Genomic DNA, 20389 nt, shown 5'->3' on the forward strand with positions numbered 1-20389 from the left:
GTGAGACATATAGTTTCTTCACCTGGTGGTTTGTTTCCTAAAACCATGTATGTTTATTTTGATCATGCTCAAGTTAGTGCACAAAGGATGAAAAATGTGAACATGTTTAAAGCCATAGTGATTGCGACACCTGTTTCTGCCGAAGAGTAGAGAGTAACTAGTAAAGGTGGCTTATGTTGCCAGTTTCCTCTTAAACTGGCTTTAGTTTGCACAGTACATAAGTTACAGAGCATGACTGCAAATAGAACTGTGGTGTCACTTGTGCAGCATTAAGCCATGTTAGAAATATGTGTGGATTTATAATGAAGGAGTTAAACGATGAGGCCATATATTGTTAAGATAAAGTTCCACAAGCATCACAGTGTATGCCACAGTTTCTGTGGAAGAATAGCACACAAACTGCACACATACAGTTTTACTGTGTTTTTAATGAATGTACCAAGCTTGATGTGGCATGTATCAGATCTGGCATTCTATATACATTTACAGCTTAACTTTACTGCTGTTACTGAAACATGACTATTTGCTGCTTACTCACTTGAGTTGGTCAACATCAATGCCTGCACATTTGATAGTTCTCCATGTAGTGCTGCTCATAGCAGCACCAGCCCCATATGAAATATAATTAATTAAATTAAACATTAAATAAAAAAATAAAAAGTCATCCCATGCAAAAAATAAAAATGCATCAAAATCAATTTCATTGCTAATCATTGACTTATCCCAGAGTCTGATAGTCCTTTTAAAAAGAAACAAAAACCAATTTAGCATTTAGTAGATGGAAAATAATACAATTCTTGTTAGGGTTTTTTTTTTTTCATTTTAAAAACAGTGCCATTTAAAAGTAAATGAAAAAAGGCACTGAAAGGGTTAAAAATTCTGAAAATGAATGAATATTTTTTATATTCATGATTAGGACTGAAGTTGGTAAAACAGAAACAGAAAAAAGGAAAATAATATTATTACATCGTATTTTTAAGGCAGTTTCAGGAATAAGACATTTTTGTCCCGAGTCTTAATGTTATTTGAGGGCCAGAGGGTTACAAACAAGTATGTGCATGAGTGATTTTGTTGACAATGCCTGTTAGAATGCAAGATCTCTTTTTATAAAATGGCAACTATCCTTATTTGGCCACTGTAGGTCACAAACTGTCAAACTGTTACATGTCAAAGTTTATTTGTCTTTCCACACCTGCATTGTTTGTCTGATCGGGGTAGTTAGGGCTAACCTGAGGGCTAACACATCAAGTAATCCCAGTATGTAGTTCCTGCATTTTAGAAGCCTTAAGAGTTGCAGAAAAAGAGACTTATCTACTTTATTAGGTCCAACAAAGATCTGGGCCCTATTCCTTGTAAACGGATAACCAAATTATCCAGATTAAGGTTTTGACTGGAGTTTGGATGTTTTAGCTCACTGAAGCTGGCTTAATGTATATCAGGAACTGTTGTCAAAGCAACAGGTACTTAATCCCAAATCTGCCAAAGGGCAGGTTTACTCACAGTTTGCTGGATGATGACTGTTTACTATTTCTTTGTTGCTCCTACCCAAAGTACACTACTCTTTCCTTAATTTTTACTGATGTTAAGGAGCAGGTTGTTGTCCTGACACCAACGGGCCGATCTTCTACTTCTTTCAGCCCCCTCCCTACCATATGTTGGTTTATGGACCACTGTGTCATTGTTTAATTAGCCCTAAGATTGCAGGTGTGAAGAGACAAATACACAAGGTGACAGTTGGTGACATCATTACTGACCAGTACAAACAGACCTTGTCTTTATACTCAGTTGAAGTAGATTGACGTAGCCTCTGACAGCACGCAGAGGTGTTGCTATTACCAGATCCTCTCATATCTCAGAAACTTCACCTATCTGTACCTTCAAAAAACCTTTAAAAAAGTTAACAGAGTCCAGCTTAAGTCTGTGGGAGTTTCTCTAAAAGCACAATGTTGAGAATTTGCAGCAGAGCTCTGGTAAGTAAACAATACCATTTGACCAATTGGGTATTACATAATATGTGTTTATCTTCTCACAAAACTCGTGTTTACTACCTTGTAGTCATAGCTCTTATATTTTAACATTTTGTTTAAAGATTTTGATTGATATTTGCATTAGGTTACCACATCCTTTACTGTAAAGGAATTTAACACCTAAACTGGAATTTTTACACCTAAATTAATTGACAAATTCAGTTCTTTCAAGCCCGTGCCAAATGATTTAGAACGTTCCTTATTAAGCCTTTTACCACTAGGGAAAGATCTCTGTACTTCTCAGGCAGTATTTGTGTGATTACTGTCACTGCCAGAGAGGGCTGACAAAGGTTCCACACTTAGCTTTATCTTTTATGAAGTCTGGCTTCCTTTTTGTATTAAGCCTTATTCCCGCTGCACAAAAAAACTGCTATCACCCACTAATGTCTGGCTTTGTATGCAATGGTAATGTGTACGATTGCCATAGACAACTAGGTTAAATGACTCTGCACAAGACACAGGGTTTTATCCCCTTCGTCTCCAATTGGCATTGATTGGAAAACAACACCCAGGTGAACGCTCCTTAACCAGCAAGTTGTAATGACGCGCTGTAACTAATTACTATCCGTCTCCTCCTAAGCAGAGCAGCATTAAAGCATTCTTCCAAATTAGTCTGCACCAGGTTTGGAAGGGGGACTTAATAAGTAAGAGATAAATAAAAACAAGAAGTTGCTGAAAAGTTTTCAAAGATCTCTGATCCTGCTGCTGTCTACCATTTACCTGCTCTCCTGCCAGTCCGTGACATCACATGCACACACCATCAAGACAACACACAAGAACTCATACACAGGCCAGCTGACAGACTCGCTGTCCAGCAGTAAGTTCAGTGGCATTGGGAACACAACCGATTGCTCATATTTAGTGGGTTTACCCTTGTTTAAAAACATACACGCATGCATTAATTTTGGTGGGAAAGGGGTATTTGTCTACTTCTTCTTGCAGAATTCACTGTAATACATTAAGGCTTTGCAGGTATCTGGTCAAAAGGAAACATGTCATTATTACTAGTCATAACATATGTGTACATATATTTGAAAAAGTTGTTGTATCTCTCATGTAAAGGTGGGGATGGTGAAGCCCTATCACTTGGTGAGACCTGAATCAGTGACCCTGGTTGCTAGCAGAAACCTTTCCCAGCAGAAAGAACTGCCCAGTCTGCCTGTGGCCCCGCTGCAGCAGACCTGTGACCTCTATGTCAATTACCTGGAGTGCATGTTGGAGGCAGACGAGCTGAAGCGCACAAAAAAACTGGTGGAAGAGTTTCGTAGAGAAGGAGGGGTCGGAGAAAGACTGCAGAGAAGCTTAGAGAGGAAAGCAGAGAACTCTGAGAACTGGGTGAGTTCAACAACTACACTAACAGCTATATACACACCTACAGAGAAAATGGGCCTCATGCGAGAAACGGTATATGAACAAATTTTCTCTTAATTTTGCTCCAGTGTTTTCTTATTTTCGGCTTTTCTCCTACCAAGAAAAGAGAGAAACATCTCGCTTTCACTGTTCACAAATTGTTGTCCAAAACCAGGAAAAACAATTTTTTTTAAAAAAGAATATTATTTAATCAAATTTAGATGAGGTTTTAGAGTAATGATAATGGCTGGATTATTACATTTCAAGTACATTTATTTGAGAACTGTACTTAAGTACATATTTGAGGTTACATTTACGTTATTAATGTATTTTAATCTCATGCTACTTTCTTATTCTACTCCATTACACCTAAGAAGGAAATATTATTCTTTTTACTTTCTAGAGAGAAGGTGGGGTCAGTAAGAGGGCTGGCTGGAGAGGGACAGTGACACAGGGTGGTCAAAGTGGCAGCTGCACCAAGCTGTGTTTGCTGCATCCAGTTATCATACAGATGTCTTTACAAGCACAAAATCTGGGCCTTGTTTTTATAAATTGCTACCACCAGTACCTTATGGAGACCAGAATTGTAACTTTAAGGATTTTTTGCAGCCAGGATTTTCGTCATAGTGCACATTCAGCCTCATACACTTCATGCAACCTTCGAGAGCATAGAAAACAATGGAAGGAGGACGTTCATGCTCTTGCTTTCTTTAAAGTGGAACCACGTTTCACTTTTTGGCCACCAAATTTCATTCAGGCTTTTTTGTAATTTCACCCTTAATTTAAAAGAAGTCAATGTCCATAAACTAACAAGTAAATGCACCATTAATAATGACTCAAAGGACTTTCTGTTTATGTGTGTTATGTATCTGTGTGTAACCTTTAGTTTGTTACTGTTTGTAGATGACAGAGAATTTTGTGAAGAAAGAATTTCTCAGCATGCGGAAGCCTCTGGCGGGTTTATCGAACCCTGCGGTGTTCTTTAGTCGAGTGGACCTCAGAGATAAAAAAGGACAAATAAGGTAAACAGACACACACACACATATGTGGGTTTCCCATCAGTGGCATGGTTTGGCATTACTTGGTCTGACAGGCCCAGCCAGGAGAGTGCTGCAGAGATTTACATTTCCATCACAACATGGCGACCTGCTTGAAGGTGTGTCTTTCTTTAACTGATGACCGTTTCTAGTTTGACTCTCTTTTACTCTAAGACACCTGAGCACTTAATCCCCTCTCTGTGTCACCACAGTCCAGCTGATGATTTTGGTGGTTCTAATGTTCTCCACTTTCGAAGTGAAACCCCTCACACTTGGACAAGCAATTAACCTTTGCAGAGGATGCCTGTTTTTATAAGTAATGATTACATCACTAGTATGGATGATAAATATGGTGAGGTTGCTCATAAATATGTTTGTTCAGGGCCAAATCTGAGGTAGTTAGTGTAAGAGGTTGAGAGCATACGCTTAATCCAGAATGTTCATGATCATATCCATATTTACTCAACATCACATTATTGCACCTTTGTCCCATGGGTCAGTTGTGAGGAGCTGAGTTGCAATGGCAAGAATCCAGTGTAGTCCACAAGATACACTATTCCAAAGAGAGACAGAGAGAGAGAGTCAGACACAGCAGATCAGAGCTGAAATGGAGGCTGGAGCCACTTCAGGTCTCCATGTTTCTGCTGTCCATCTTTGGACCTGAGGTGAAAAAGGTTAAGTTATCTCAGCCTCTTTAATGTGGACATTTCTTTAATGAAATTGTTCCTTTCAAACATTAAAATGAATAATGTGAATAATACTGAATAATAATGTTTTCTCGCTTCAGGTATGCTGCCAAACTCATACTATCTGCACTGGAAGTAAAGACAATGATTGACAGGTGAGTACTGAGATTAAATGCTCTTTTTTACCAGGTGCAAAAGATCCTTGTTATCCTAAAAGTTTCATTATATTTTGTTTTAATTTAATGTTTTAATAATTTTAATAATAAATGCAACTATCATGCAGCTAAAAAATTAACTGTTATATTGAGTAAAGCTAATCAATATATTTGTTGTTTTCACTTAGAAACATTAAATAGCAGAAGAAGCAGTTAAATTACACAAAAACAACGCCACCGTGCCGCCCTTTGTTTGAGTAAAACTATTAATTAAAAAAACAACTGGCTAAACCTGAAAACCTTTTGTGAATGGCAAAAGATTAAACCTCAGTCAAAGATGGAGGCGGAGCTACAATATTCAAAGTGGTCCTTCCAGTGGATGTGGCAACTTCAGGGACATCAATGGCCAGAGTTGTAAATGCAATTGAATAACTGACATAGTGTTTCATGTTTATATATTTTCAGTGATACACTACCAGTAGATTACATGAAAGGGAAGCCGCTGTGTATGAAGCAGTACGAGTTGCTGTTTTCATCGTGCCGTATCCCTGGTGAGACGGAAGACACCATGAAGTACTACATCGACAAACATGTAACTGTAGTACACAATGGTCAGGTAAGGAACATCACATCACTGTCTTACAAAACCGTCAAGTGAGGAATACACCAACCATGAGCTCCAACATTCCAAGTCTGTATTGGAAAATCCATTTTCTCTCTCCCCTCATTCCCTTTCATCTTGCTACTGTCACTGTCACACAAATGCATAAAGTACAAATATCTTAAGTGCCTACTGAGGAGTAAAAGAAAGTTTTTTGTTTTTTTTTTAACTAAAAGTGGAGAATGAGACATTGATAAAGCAACTTAGGTCTCTTCACGGCAAAGGGTCAAGACACTCTGCCAAGAAGGACCATTTATACATGATCTCATTCTTTCAGCTGTTATCTACAACTTGTGACCATAGTTGGGAGTTGGAACATGGATCAACCAGTAGGTTTAGTGCTTTACCTTCAAGCTCAACTGCATCACTGCTGATTGGGTATTGTACACTTCACTTAAACAAAGCAGAAGCAAAATAAAACTCTCTAAAACCATCCTAGTCTTGTCAGTCATCTATTTAGTTTGTACACTTTTTCAACAATCACCAACTCCAGATTGGCTGAAATGAATACTTAATTCCCAGAGTTAGATATCAGGGAATTCTCGGGTCATTGAACTGCATTTAATCACACTGAGATGCCCATATAGAGTCTTGATGAAACTGAATGAGGAGCAGTTTAAGTAAGAGGAGTCATAGTAATATTTATTTAGTTTACCGACAACCTGAGGCCTGCAAAGGCCTGAGTGTGTTTCAGGGACTTTGCTTAGTTGCTAATCTAGTCTTGCGTCCATGTTTCCTCCCCTTGGATTCAGTTCTTTAAGCTGGAAGTGTACAACAGTGATGGGAGTCCACTGACAGTGGATCAACTCTGTGTTCAGCTGGAGAGGATCTGCAGCGCCTCACTAGAGATCACCATGGAGCCTGTAGGCATCCTCACCACCCAGCGTCGTGACGTCTGGCACAAAATCTACAACAACCTCATCAAGGGTAAGAATAACTCTGCTCTCATGCAAGTCAAACTAAATAGACGCTGACGAATCATTCATAAGAACATGTGAAATTAACTTTTTTTCCACAGTAATGCATGCCTGGTGTAGATACTATACTCACCACATACTGACATTTGGTCATTGACCTTCCACATCAATTTATGACATTTTAAGTAGCCCTCCCACATCAAAATATGACATGCTGGGATGTCACAACTTCAATACAGCATAGTATTGCAATATTTCTCATGGTATTGTTGGAAACTCATTGTTTAAAGAAGTACAAGGTACAAGGTAGATTTATTTGTCATTTTTCTTAAACGTGGTTTAAGAAGAAATCAAAGTTGACCCTAAATCCTGCTACATCTTTTTTCTGGTCGAAGGAGGAAGTGGCTATCAGAAATAATTAATAATTTATTTAAAAAAATAATAATCAATTATGTCAAATAATATAATGTAATTTACACTGAATCAACTTGTGGGGCACCATTACCAAAAAGAGAAAAATAATAGCCCGTTAGTGAAATCAGTCTCATATAACATATTCAAACTGCAGTTTGGAACTCTTAATTAATAATGGAAATAATGACTATAACCAAAATGACCAGTGAATCAGTAGTAGAGATAGAAAGATTTGAAGTTCTTCACACAGTAGCGATTCACTCACTGTTGTGCAATAATAAACAGACAGCAAGAATGATTCCAAAAGTATTCATTCACAATAAAGCAAGAAAAATACACACATATATCCTAGTCACTATACAAGTGTGAGTGTGTGTGTGTGTGGGAGAGAGAGACAGTTTGAGTTGTATTGACAGCAGTTGAATGGACATGTCTTCGTATGATTGACAGCATTTGAAAGGATGTGTCTTTGTTCTGATTGGCAGCAGCCAGATGGACTTGTCTGACTTTGATTGCTGGTCTGGTCCCTACTCTATAATGCATGCAGCACACCGTCAGTTTAACACATACATGCCCATCCAGTGGTCTGTGAGGCTGCTAGGATGAAAAGTAGCTCGTCTGTTACTTCCGCAAAAAACTTTTTTTCATTGTTTTTATGATATTATTCATAGAAGTTTTAACAATACACTTGGATTACATCTTGACATTATTTTTTATTCCAGAATGGGATGATTAATTTTGATTTCAGATGAAGATTTCTGACACCAGGGAATTTCAAATCTGATACAAAAACATTTTGTTGCAAGCATCATGTTTCATGCAATGTGTCTGTGTATGATCACAAGCTGGACGTGAAAAGAAGCATGAAGCATTTGGCTTTGCTGCACGAGAAAATATTTTGGGGAAGAAAAGGCAGCATACGTGGGATCATGCAAAAATATTTTCAAGGAAGATGCTGGATCAGTTTATACATTTGTAGAATGTTTGTAGAATGTTTCCGATACAGTTTTAAAGAAAATTCTAAATAATATAATAATATAATGTGTGTATAACATCTGAAATGTTTCCTGGTAAAGCTGGTTTAAGTAAATATGTGAAAATGTCCCTGAGTGATTTGTTTAGCTCTTGTAATCTGATTCCATAATAACATGACGTTTGCTCTGTGTGCTTGACCCTGATGTGTTTAGATAAGACCAACAAAGAGTCAGTATTGGCTATCGAAAGCAGCATCTTCACAGTGTGTTTGGATGGAGCGATGCCCCCAGTGTCTGATGAAATGTATCGCAGTAGTACTTTGTGTCACTTACTGCATGGAGGAGGCAGCCAGTTGAACAGTGGAAACCGCTGGTTTGACAAGGGGTTTCAGGTAAGTTTACACAAGTGCAAATTATACACAACTGAACTGTAATGCAACACATGCTGCCTGTGTGTGTGTGTGTGTGTGTGTGTGTGTGTGTGTGTGTGTGTATGTTGCTGAAGTTATTGTTATCAGTGAATTTAAAAATGTTGTCTTCTGACAGACAAGGAAACTTGAACACACAAAGTCTCTCAGATAAGAAAAAACAGAATTATGAGAAGTTGGAAGGTAATTGTGTCTTTTGTCCTTTTTTCAGTTAATTATTGGAGAAGATGGAACATTGGGTTCAAACCTCTCAAATGCCGTTGCTGATGGTGTAGTCCAAATGTCCTTGTGTGGTCATTTTGTAGCAGGCTTGTAAGTAACCCGTAAATGAATGAGTTTCAGTAAGTGCAGGTGTTGTGATTTGCTGTTTTAATGATTGAAAGTTCAGTCATTAGGCAGAGTGTACAGATAGAGATCAGCCTTTCTGTAGAAGAAGAAGAAGAAGAATGCTCTTTATTGTCATTATACATTGTATAACGAGATTGGAGAGCTTCTCCATTCCTTCAGTGCAAAAGTACAAAAGCTTTTTACAGAATTAAGTACAAAATAGGTAAAAAAAAAAAAAAAAAAAAGCAATAGGAATAAGAATAAAAAAAATAGAAATAAAAATAAAAATAGACTTATATACAGCTATGTACATGGGTGTGGAGGTATAAGTTAAATAATAAATATAAGTAGAGTGGCTCGGTGTATTGCACGACATATTGCACAGTATGTGAAGTATATTGCACAGATAGAAATATATTGCACAGGAAATATATTGCACATAGGTAGATAATTAGGGTGTGCACCGGGTGGATTGAGGTAGGGATGTGATGTACATTGTCTATTGTCTGTTGTGATGTCCGGGGTGGTTATTTGTGAGAGTTCACGGTGGTGATGGCTCTCGGAAAGAAACTGTTTCTCAGTCTGTTTGTCCTTGCCTTGATGCACCTGTAGCGCCTGCCTGAGGGCATCAGGTCAAACAGCTGAGCGCCAGGGTGTGAGCTGTCCTTGATCATGTTATGTGCTCTGCTGAGGCACCGGGTGGTGTATATGTCCTCCAGGGAGGGGAGAGGGCAGCCAATGATCTTCTGGGCTGTTCTGACTGTCCTCCGTAGCCTCTCCCTGTCTGCCTCAGTGCAGCTCCCGTGCCAGGTGGTGATGCAGTAAGTCAGCAGGCTCTCGATGGATGAGCGGTAGAACGCCAGCAGCAGCTTCCTGTCCGCTAGCGTTCTACCGCGCGTCCTGTAGTAGCTCCTGGTTCACTCAGCGAGATAACAAACCTATGAAAGGAAAAAACAGTTTTACCTTAGTTGCCTTTGGAAATTGTGGCTGTCCGCTAAAATACTGAGGAATATTTACTCCATCATCATCAAGAGTATCCTGATTAGAAACTGCCTGGTACAGAAACAGCCCAAAACAGGACCACAAGGTCTTGCAAAGAGGGGCTCCTTCAACTAAAAAACAATAAACGCTGCTCTACGCTTCCTTATAGATGTTTACATCAGGGGCTGCAAGAATAAAGCTCATCAAATATTTAAAGATCCCATCCACCGGATGTCAGAAAGACGTTACTGGATACACCAGGCCAGTACTAAGAGGCTCAGGAAGAGCTTCTGCCCTCAGGCCACAGGGATCCGAAATGAAGACCCTGCCTATGACTGCCCAGTCTTATAATCTTACATTCATTATTCCAGTCCTTTTATAATACATCAATTGAACTGACAGATTACATTTCACTGAAATTGTATTTTATATCATTTTGATTGATTGACTGATTGATTGATTGACTGATTGATTGGCTTTCTTTTGTGTGTGGAAACAGGAAAAGGCCAGAGGTGACGCAGTCTCCCATAGAGTCTTTACCTGTGCCCCAGAAATTACACTTCAACCTCACACCTGAGATCCAGAAGGACATTGAGGAGGCCAAGCAGCACATGGACACGTGAGAGCAGCTTTTAGTTGTAACAGACATCCAGTGACCAGAGCAACAGTAATTAATTTCAGTTTCCATGTACATGTATTGCTATGTGAACAGCTACAGGGCTTCAAATATGACTTAAGAGATTTAAAATATGATATGACTAAAAAGCCCTGCATAAGCCTGTCTTATTGATTTTTTTTACCTGCCCAGCCAAACTGACAAATACGTCTGGAAACACCTGTCTAACTAGTGTGTTCCATCCCCACCACCACAGACTGGCCCGAGACATCGATCTGAACTTCAAGGAATTTGACCACTTTGGGAAAAATTTCATAAAGACCTACAAGATGCGCCCCAATGCTTTTGTACAGATGGCGGTAAAGCTGGCCTACTACAGGTGAGCTGCTGAAATGTCATGTGTTGATTTACTGTCTTTTTATGCATGTTTTTTACTCTTTACATTATATGCCAAGGAGAAGTAGGCGTTGTTTTTGTGCATTAGTAAAAGTCAAGTCAATTTTATTTATAAAGCTTCTCATCACAAATCACAGTTTGCCTCAGAAGGCTTTACAGCAAATGGCATCCCTCTGTCTTTAGACCCCTAGTGATCAGGAAATCAAAGAAGTCACAGTAGATGTTTTCATTAGCCAGAAACTATAGTAATGTAAGAATAGAAGCTCTCAGCAAAATAAAACTGGATAGTTAGTAAAAGTTTTTGTAGAGCTCCTGTATTTGTTTGTCTGGTCAACAAGTTTCAGGGCTATGTATGTTGGAACAAAAAGTTTGTTGACAAAATTTCTCCCCTTTCTTTTGTTAGGTTGTACCAGCAGATCTGTCCATCAATGGAATATGTCACCCTGCGTGCATTCAAACTTGGACGTGTTAGTATGATGAATTCAAACTCGCCTGCCTCAGTTGCCTTTGTCAAGGCCTTTGATGACCCCAAAATACAGGTCTGTTGAGAACCAAACTTGTAATAATAAGTCTTATATAATGTAACTCTGTGTAATGAAAAATGTGTTGGCATCAGAGATACTGCCTTAGGTTGCTTTGGATACTATGCTTACTATACTATTGCTTCACAGCAATCAGGCTAAAAAAACTAACCACTTTAAGTTATGAGCTATGACATTCCTGTCTTCTTCCTGTTTTGCACAGAACACAGAGAAGGTTGGTTTATTGGAAAAAGCTTTAAATGCACATGCATGGTCCACAGATCTGGTAAGTACAATTTACAACTACCATTCAATACTTGAGTTCAATGTATGATCAGTTTACTTTCTGTGTAAGAATGCCTTTCAGCAGTAACAAAGGTTACGATATTGTAACCCTAGTTCTGAGTACAGGCTGAGCCCTCTTCTGGAATCTATGGGTATTCTCTCCTCCCATTACGAGCATGCATTCACACACTGAAATTTGCATGAACATAGCCAGCCAGTCAGGATGCGCGTACATGAATATAGGGCTGAAACGATTCCTCGAATAATTCGAGTAACTCGATTACAAAAAATGATTGAGGAATTTTCTCTGCCTCGAGGAATCGTTTAATTTTGCCAGCTCAAAGCATGGTATTTCGCCCGGACTACTTTTAATGCAGCACAACGCGCTGACGTCACGCACATAAAGGAAGAAAAAAGAGGCGGCGGTTATGTTTGGTTTTAACCATGGATGTAGAGGTAACGGCGAAGAAGGCGACGAAAGCGAAGAGAAAGGCACAAAGAAAAGGCAGAAAATGTCAAAAGTGTGGGAGCATTTCAAGCTGGACACCAAGGCGAATACTGCTGCATGTATTCACTGTAAGACAGCACTTGCATACCACAACAGTACGTCTTCAATGCTGCAGCATCTCCACCGAAGGCACCCTGTTTACTCCGAGAGCGGAGGACCGTCACCCGAGACAAGGCAAAATTAAGTTAACGTAGCGCTAATTAATGAGATTAACGTTACTGTACCTTGCTAACATAACGTTAGCCCTGCGGAGGGCTAGGTTTCTATTAATTATGACTACTGTCGATGCGTGGCTAATGTGCCTTTCATACAGGCTTTATTTAATCTGTAAAAACACAGCGCTGTAGAGTGATGAGGGTGGAAAATAAAAACATAATAAAGCTAACTGGGTAGTTAAAAAAGGAAACCAATGGTTCCTTATTAGGTGAAATGTCTTATTGTGTCATGTATATTTATAATTGCTCTTTAACTAAACAAAAATATGTTTTATCCGATTACTCGATTAATCGATGGAATTTTCAGTAGAATACTCGATTACTAAAATATTCGATAGCTGCAGCCCTACATGAATACATATGATATAAGGGAGTATCACAACAATGTCGGTCAAGTTACACCCGCTTTAGCGAGCAAAATAGGAACGATGAAGATCCTCAGTTACAGGGTTCCAAATTTGCTAATAGAACTATGGTTACAATATAAAAGCCTATGTTTAATCTCACACAGGCTCTGCTCTCTACTGGACTCTATGGGTACAGTGGGAGCAGACTTTTGTGCTGTAAGAACCCAGCCCAAGTGATCCTGACTTGCTAAAGGTTAGTTGGCGCAGTCTGCCTACTTATTTATAACCTCTCTAACTGTCGCTTCTCCTCTCCACCCTCATTACTATGCTTCAGGTGGATGTTTAAAGGACTGCGTGACCAATGAGATTGATCCAAAAAGCCTTTCTGTGAAAACAAGGACTGAGGATCATTTAAAAAAATAATAATAACACCAGTACTGATACCAATACCTTCAAAGTGAAACTGATACCAAGAGAGTAATTCATACATAACCCAAAATGTGATTGGAATGGCTTGCATACTGTAAAACCTAAGTTAGCATGGACTTTGGTTCGCTTTAATCACTAGAGATAGAGAAGTTAGAAGGTAGATTTATTGTTCATTTTCTAAATCAAGTTTAAAAAGCGAAATCACATTTATCCTTGATCCTGCTCCATCTTTGGAGTTGAAGGTTGAGTTGATTAAAACTATTGCGCTAGAATAAACAGAATAATGACAATGGAAGGTCAAAAAGCTTGAGTGTCCCGTGACTCATGGAGGCTTCAAATAGTTCCCGGATGTGTCTGGCAGGCCATTTAAATACATTTAATCAATACATATATGGAGAGACAAAACTCAGAGTTTCGCTAAATAGCAGTCAATAACTGCATTGATTTACAATATACACAGAGCGCGTTGTATGAAGTTTCATTAATATATTGTTTTTTAAAGTAAAATGTGCAAATATTTGAAGATTAATGTTAACAGACTAGTTAATCTCAGACTTGGGAGATTCACACATTTTAGTGTTAAATAAGGGTTAAAATATGATTAAAATACAAAAAATAAAATATATTGTAAAACACAATATATATATATATATCATATATTAGAAACACACATATATAGTACTTTTATATGTAAAATGTATAATTACAAAATATAAATATGAATGATGTGGACATGACATATGGTTATGCTGACATATTTCAGACTTACCATGGTAAAGGAGCAGGTTGCTGTTTATTGCTTAGATATAGAAAACGTGTATTTTATTTATCTTATTTTCTTTCTAGTGACTTACTTACTGAAATTAACTAATTTGACTAATATCTAATAAACTTAGAAACATAAATAGCACATCAAGCAGTTGGCATATGTCCTTCTCTTGTGGTGTCCTCTCAGATAGTCTCCATCATGCTTTGCTTTGCTGTACGGGGACGATCCAGGCGTGTAGAGAAAGGCACGCTGACACGCAGATAAGGAAAATATTGTTGAGTAATGCCAGCAGAAGAAGTCTTACACTCACCACAGATTATAACTACAAAAAATATGTGATGCTATCATTTTCAAAAACTGCATTTGAACATTTTACCCAAACAAAGACCACACCATTGGAAAGCCTTGTACGTGGTTTAATAAAAATAAGTTACAGGGAAAGGCTTGCAGAAGACAGGGAGCTGACACTCAGGATGAGGGTGCTGTCTTAGTGCAGGGAGTCTCCATTGAATCCTGTGTAGCTCTTTTGCTGAAAGAGAGAGGGAAAAAAGGGCAGGAGAGAGGGTTAGACATGCCTATATAGGCCTGGGTGGGAAACTGCTTTGGGAGGTGAGGTGTGTTTGTTTCCCAACTTCAGTTACAGCATTTGCCTAGTGTTTTGTATAATAAGCCTACAAATATTGATCCTTTTTTAATAATTTATCAGACTTTGATCCTTTGTCAGCCTACCTGTCCCTGTGTCCAAGCTTTTTCCTGTCTAAAAAGGTCTTGCTACTTCATTGTTTTATGTCTTCACACCACTGTTAACGAGAGAGAGTGATTTAATACAAAGTGTAAACCACTGCATGTGAATGCATGAATTAGTCAGATCTGCGCTACAGAGGAGAGCCTTCATTAGGCTGTGTGAAATTGCCCTCTACTGAATTTATACGTTAATCAAATGCATTAAACTATAGCCTTCTGCATTTTTATAACTCGCTTCAAAATAGTTCCTCCAGCACCCAGTGCTCCTATTGTAAGTAACCAACATACAATAACAAGATTACATATACAACACTATAATACAAAATGATATAATACACTAGTGTAACAATTTCAGTGTTTAGAATAATTCCCCATTGAGCCTAGTACCTTTCATTTTTTTAAATGACTATCCCAGTGATCTCATTTAGGTCTTTGAGCTTCCCTCCCTTTGCCATCAATGGAAAATCAGCTGAGCTGTAACATAATAAAGACAAATGGAGTCAACAGAAACACAAAGCTAAAAACGATTACCCTTAAATTAGGTTTCTGTTTACAGTAATGTTTTTTTTACAGTGTTTATTAGTCTCAAATATGCACTCTGAATCCATATCAATACTTATGTACCTTAAAATAGCACTCTGCTATCAAGCACCATGTTATCTTTAACAAAGCTGACATGAAACTCACACTGAGCTGTAAAATAAATTACACAAGCCTTTTCTCCCCTTTAACTCCCCAATGTTAGATAAAATTACTCAAGAGCAGAACATTTTGAATTAACAGGATGTTAATTGATATGCGATATGTGTTTAGTATATACAGTGCAGTGTACTTACGTTAGCTTGTTCTGTTAGCATATCTGTTATTGCTTCATAAATCTACTAATTTAGTGGCAGATAATCCAATATCATGCTTTAATGCACAATTTAGCTGAGATATGCTGATAATATAAAAAAACGATACTTTAGACATCTTATCCATGGATCTATTATAAATCTGGAAACAGCCGTGGGGGCAGGGCCTCATTCATTCCTGCTGCAGTGGCGCATGAAGCAGGTTTAGAAAAGTGTAAAATACCCAGATCTGGTGGCCCATAGAGCATGCATAGAAGTGATTAACAACGGCTGAGTGTACCTGAGCATTGACTCACTAGCTCGCTTACACAAGTTACCCAAGTCGAGTGCTCGAAGTGAAAAGCACACATTCACAATCATTCCTCTCGTAGTAGCTTAGCTTATTAGCAACAGCATCTAATCAGCGGTATAACGACAGCGGTGCTGTCAGTTTCAATATTTGATACATGATAATCAGATACACACACACACACACACACAAATATACATACAACTTATCAGGGCATCATATTGTAATCACGACCATAATAAAAGGTGGTGCTTACTGACCAGTAGTTTGAATACTGACCGTAGACTGTATATATGGTCTCTGATACAGACACGGTAAGACGTCCATATTACAGGCTTTATAGCCAACAGCGTATGGATGTGTTGTATAATGGTAAAAATGATGAATTATGATTCAAAAATATCCATTACTGCAGCCGGAACGAAGCCTGTGTTGTGTCAGGGACTCCAAGAGTTACATGCGGTAGAGTCCTATGGGTCCTATGCGTGTTCATTTTATGTTTGGAGAAATACTGAATTCCAAATCTTGATTCGGAAAATGGCGCATTTTACATCTTTAGGACTAAATGTTTTTAATAATGGCTATTAAATGCATTCTGAAAAGTCAACATGTCTAAAAACAAATTATCCAGTGATTTGAGGAGGTCTCTTTCCCAATGTTAAGCAAATGGGGAAAAGTCTTTCTGGGTCAGTGTGCGTCATGTGACGCTGTAGTTCCACTTTCGGCCACGATGTAAATTTTGCTTCAGAAGGTGGCGCACTTTCTGGGGGCCTGGTCTTACCCTGTTAAAGACCATCACAAATGGTCTTCTCTGCTGTGACTCCACTGCGCCGCTAGCAATCAATGCTATTTCTACACAACTTCAACTATTGAGATGCTCCATGTTCCGCCATTGCTGTGAAAAGACAGTCCAATGGAGTGAACAGAGAGGACGCAACTCTCTCTTAAAGAGCTCTGATTAAAATCAGCAGCTGCTATGAAATTTCCATCCGGTTGCTTGGTGATGTTGTGGCTGCTGCATCTACATGCGCTACTGTCGTCATAGCAAGACAGATAGCAAGAGAGCATTATGACATTAGTTTTAAGTATGCTTATCCTGTGGGAAGACAGGAAGGTCTGGCTTCAGACCACCAGTGCAAAAGGGATTGAATGTATGTATCGTTTGAGTGGAGATGTTTTGAAACTCCTAGGTTATGTCCATTGATACCCTAAAGGGGTTACATTTCTCTGTGTGACACTGCACCCTAAGAAAATCCACCATATCTGCAGTCAGGGCTATTGTCTTGAAGCTGTTCCTCCCAGATGTCTGCAAGAGGGAGTCAGACAAAAGCCATGCAAGCTATAACAAAGACAACTTACCAGTTTCGTTGGGAGCATGCAGAGGATAAACCTTTCAAATAACTTGATTTGCCCCTTTTCTTACAGGCATTGAGAGGCCAGGACATGTACAGCCACCTCTGGGGTCTGAAGCAGCAGACTGTTGAAGAAAAAGTCTCCATGCCCAAAATCTTCACAGACAACTCCTTTGATAAAGTCTTTACCATCAATCTTGGAACAAGTTATGTAAGTATTAAAACTGTGACATTATATATATATATATATATATATATATATATATATATATACCACAATATTGCACCAGAGATAGCCAGAGATAGCCAGAGATAGCCAGGCCCATTGCTTTGCACAGTGCAAAGCAATGTCTATGACATCATTTAGACATCAATGTCTATGACATCATTTAGGCCAGGCAACACCATGACATCTGCTCTCTTTTTGTTTTAGTACTCTCTGTCCGTCTCCTCTTCTAGAGGTCAAAGGTACATGATCAATACCTTCTTCCTACAGCTATATGTATTGATCATGTACCTCTATATTTACTTTATATTTTCAGTGTTTACATAATTATTTTATTGCACCTCTTTCTTGTTAATGCCCTGATGAAGGTCCTGTGTTGGCCGAAACATGTTGGCTTTTTATTCTGTTCCCTTATGAACTAGCCTTTGCAATAAAGCTTTTTATCAAAAGAAGAGAACCTTGGGTTAGAGAAGTAAGATTGAATTTTGGATGAAAAGAGTGGCATTTAGCTGCAGATAAATGGCTGGATAAACACAAGAATGGGAATAAGTCAGATACTGGATGTTGAAGACGGGGACAAGTAATCCTTTACTTTTTAAGAGCCATTTTGGCATGTTCAATAGGGCAATGTCTGGCTTAAAAATAAATTAAAAATGTTAAATGTAAAAGACGGTAGAGAGAATATCTATATTTAGTGGAAATTAGGAAACAATGGCCATCCCCTCTGTCAAGGGGTCTGGTTGTGGGGGTGAGAGAGTAGGCTGAGGACAGAGTTGCAGGGATGTGGGTTTTTTCTAGTGTAATCCAAAATCACAAGAAGGCATAGACAGAAATTAACTCAGTGTGATTGGAAATTCTGTAGGCCCCCTGTGACTAGGTGTTGGGTGCTTGTGGAGCAGGTGGAGTAGAGAGGTTTGGAAAGGTTAAAGTGATGTGGAAAGTTATAGGAATAGAAAGCTTATACATGGCAGATAAGGAAGAGCAGGTGAAAAGAAACTTAGCCTTGATCATGTTTACCTGTCATTTTCCTTGTTCACCCATGAAGGACTCTTGTGAAAGACTTCGAATTTGTATGCCTAAATCTTCATATGATGAAACAAGTGCTGACAGCTTAATTGGCTTAATGGCCTTTATGTCTTGCAGGGTCTTGACCTGGTTGGTATGTGAATAGTGAACAATGGTATTACTTGTTTCTTTGTGAACTTATAGGTAAACCAGAAACTGTAGCCCTACATGCTGCTGTATCTTAAAGAAGTTTCCATTAATCCTGATAGAAAGGGGATCATTTCACATACATATAGTATATGTCCTGGAAAATGTTGCTAAAAATGTTTACTTAAACACAAAAGATTTTTTTTGTTATTTGTCAGAAACTCATATCAGAAATCTGAGTGAATAAACTAACAACTACATTTTCACTGGCCCTTTTTACCAGGTAACAAACATGGCTGGATGTTTGCCATGTTTTGGCCCTGAAGATCCTGAAGAATATGTTGTGCTCTACAGCATTATGGACAATAGCATTGACATCGCGGTGGCTGCTCTTAAATCTTACAAAGCCCACCAAGAACACGATGCAGCACATTTCAGTCGAGCCGTGGAGGATGTGCTGTTAGACATGAGGACCTTGCTGAAACAAACCACATGAAATAGCGATGGGATCTCTGTGATGCTGGCTCAATAACACCAAAGGACAGGACTCCAATCAGGGCATACATGGTGAATGGACTGTGCTTGTATAGCGGTTTTCTGGTCTTCCAACCACTCAAAGTGCTTTTACTCTACATTTCACATTCACCCATTATAAAAGATAGTAGTTCTGACCAAGCATTCAGATTGGTCCACAAGACTCTTAGACTGTGCTCAAATATGCATTACAGCACACCTGCCTCATCACTAAGAAGATTACTCCGCTATTTCTGAATCAGAGCTCCAGGAGACATTAAATTATTACCGCAGTAATGCAAATAGGGGGCAGCAACATGTATTATATCATTACAACCATATTGATAATAAAAACCATAGGTTTGTAAATACAGTTGAACAAATTAAAATTAACAGCCACCTAATGATGTAAACTATAAACTAACACAAAGATTACATTAATCAGCATAAACCACCACAGATATGTATAAACACCAACAAAAAAGTGACATTTGTGTGTATGACCAGAAAACAACAAACTTATCTGCAAACCTAAAACCATTTAGTCCAGATCTAGGCATGATGGGAAATATAGGCTAAGTGATTGGGACCACAGTGAAGCATGAAAGGCTAAAAGGCCTCAAGAAGCAGAGTATTTCACTGGATAACAACTTTATATCATAAATTTGATTATGAATTTTTATTTTGTTGGTAGTAGTTGTATAATTGCAATATTACACCTGGGTTTAATTTTGCATAATTTACATACCAGTGGCCAAGGCTACTATATCTGGTGCCACCTGCTACACAATAACCAATCACAAAAATTAACACACTCACAAACCGATAGAGGAGCCATTAGGAGCATTCTGGGATTCACTGGAGGAGCCGGGGATTGAACCGGCTGTTCTTAAGACTTGTGGACAACCTGCTCGACCTCTAAGCCACAGCTACCCAGGGCAAAAAAAACTTTTATGATCACTTGAAATGGATACATGTGTGTGAAATGGCAAAACAAACTATGAAAATAATTTACATTGCTGTAATTTCTTACATGTAAAGCAGTGTTGGTTTTGTTTACAAAAATGTGAAAAATTGTCATCAATGACCTTTTTTCCTTAAGACCAGATGTTGATAAGCTATAAACAGATCTTTCATAATAAAATATCAGAATTTGTTTTGTTTTCATTGACCAGATGGGATGGGACTAAAATATTAGTGATTCAAGATGAGATAA

The 20389-nt window shown here is 38.5% G+C and overlaps 1 protein-coding gene across 1 annotated transcript; it reads left to right on the forward strand.

The window, feature by feature from the left end:
- The first annotated feature begins 1943 nt into the window (after positions 1–1943).
- LOC121961541 (carnitine O-acetyltransferase-like) lies at positions 1944–19156 on the forward strand. Its single transcript, XM_042511568.2, has 14 exons — positions 1944–1970; positions 3090–3362; positions 4281–4399; positions 5202–5255; positions 5721–5871; positions 6669–6843; positions 8435–8613; positions 8861–8961; positions 10457–10576; positions 10830–10952; positions 11373–11508; positions 11714–11776; positions 17356–17493; positions 18944–19156. The coding sequence occupies exons 1-14, from the start codon at positions 1944–1946 to the stop codon at positions 19154–19156; spliced, it is 1872 nt and encodes a 623-aa protein (XP_042367502.2).
- The last annotated feature ends 1233 nt before the right edge of the window (positions 19157–20389 follow it).

This window comes from Plectropomus leopardus, chromosome 22 (assembly GCF_026936395.1).
Source record: "Plectropomus leopardus strain MGB_pleo_1.0 chromosome 22, ASM2693639v1, whole genome shotgun sequence".
Classification (NCBI taxonomy): domain Eukaryota; kingdom Metazoa; phylum Chordata; class Actinopteri; order Perciformes; family Serranidae; genus Plectropomus; species Plectropomus leopardus.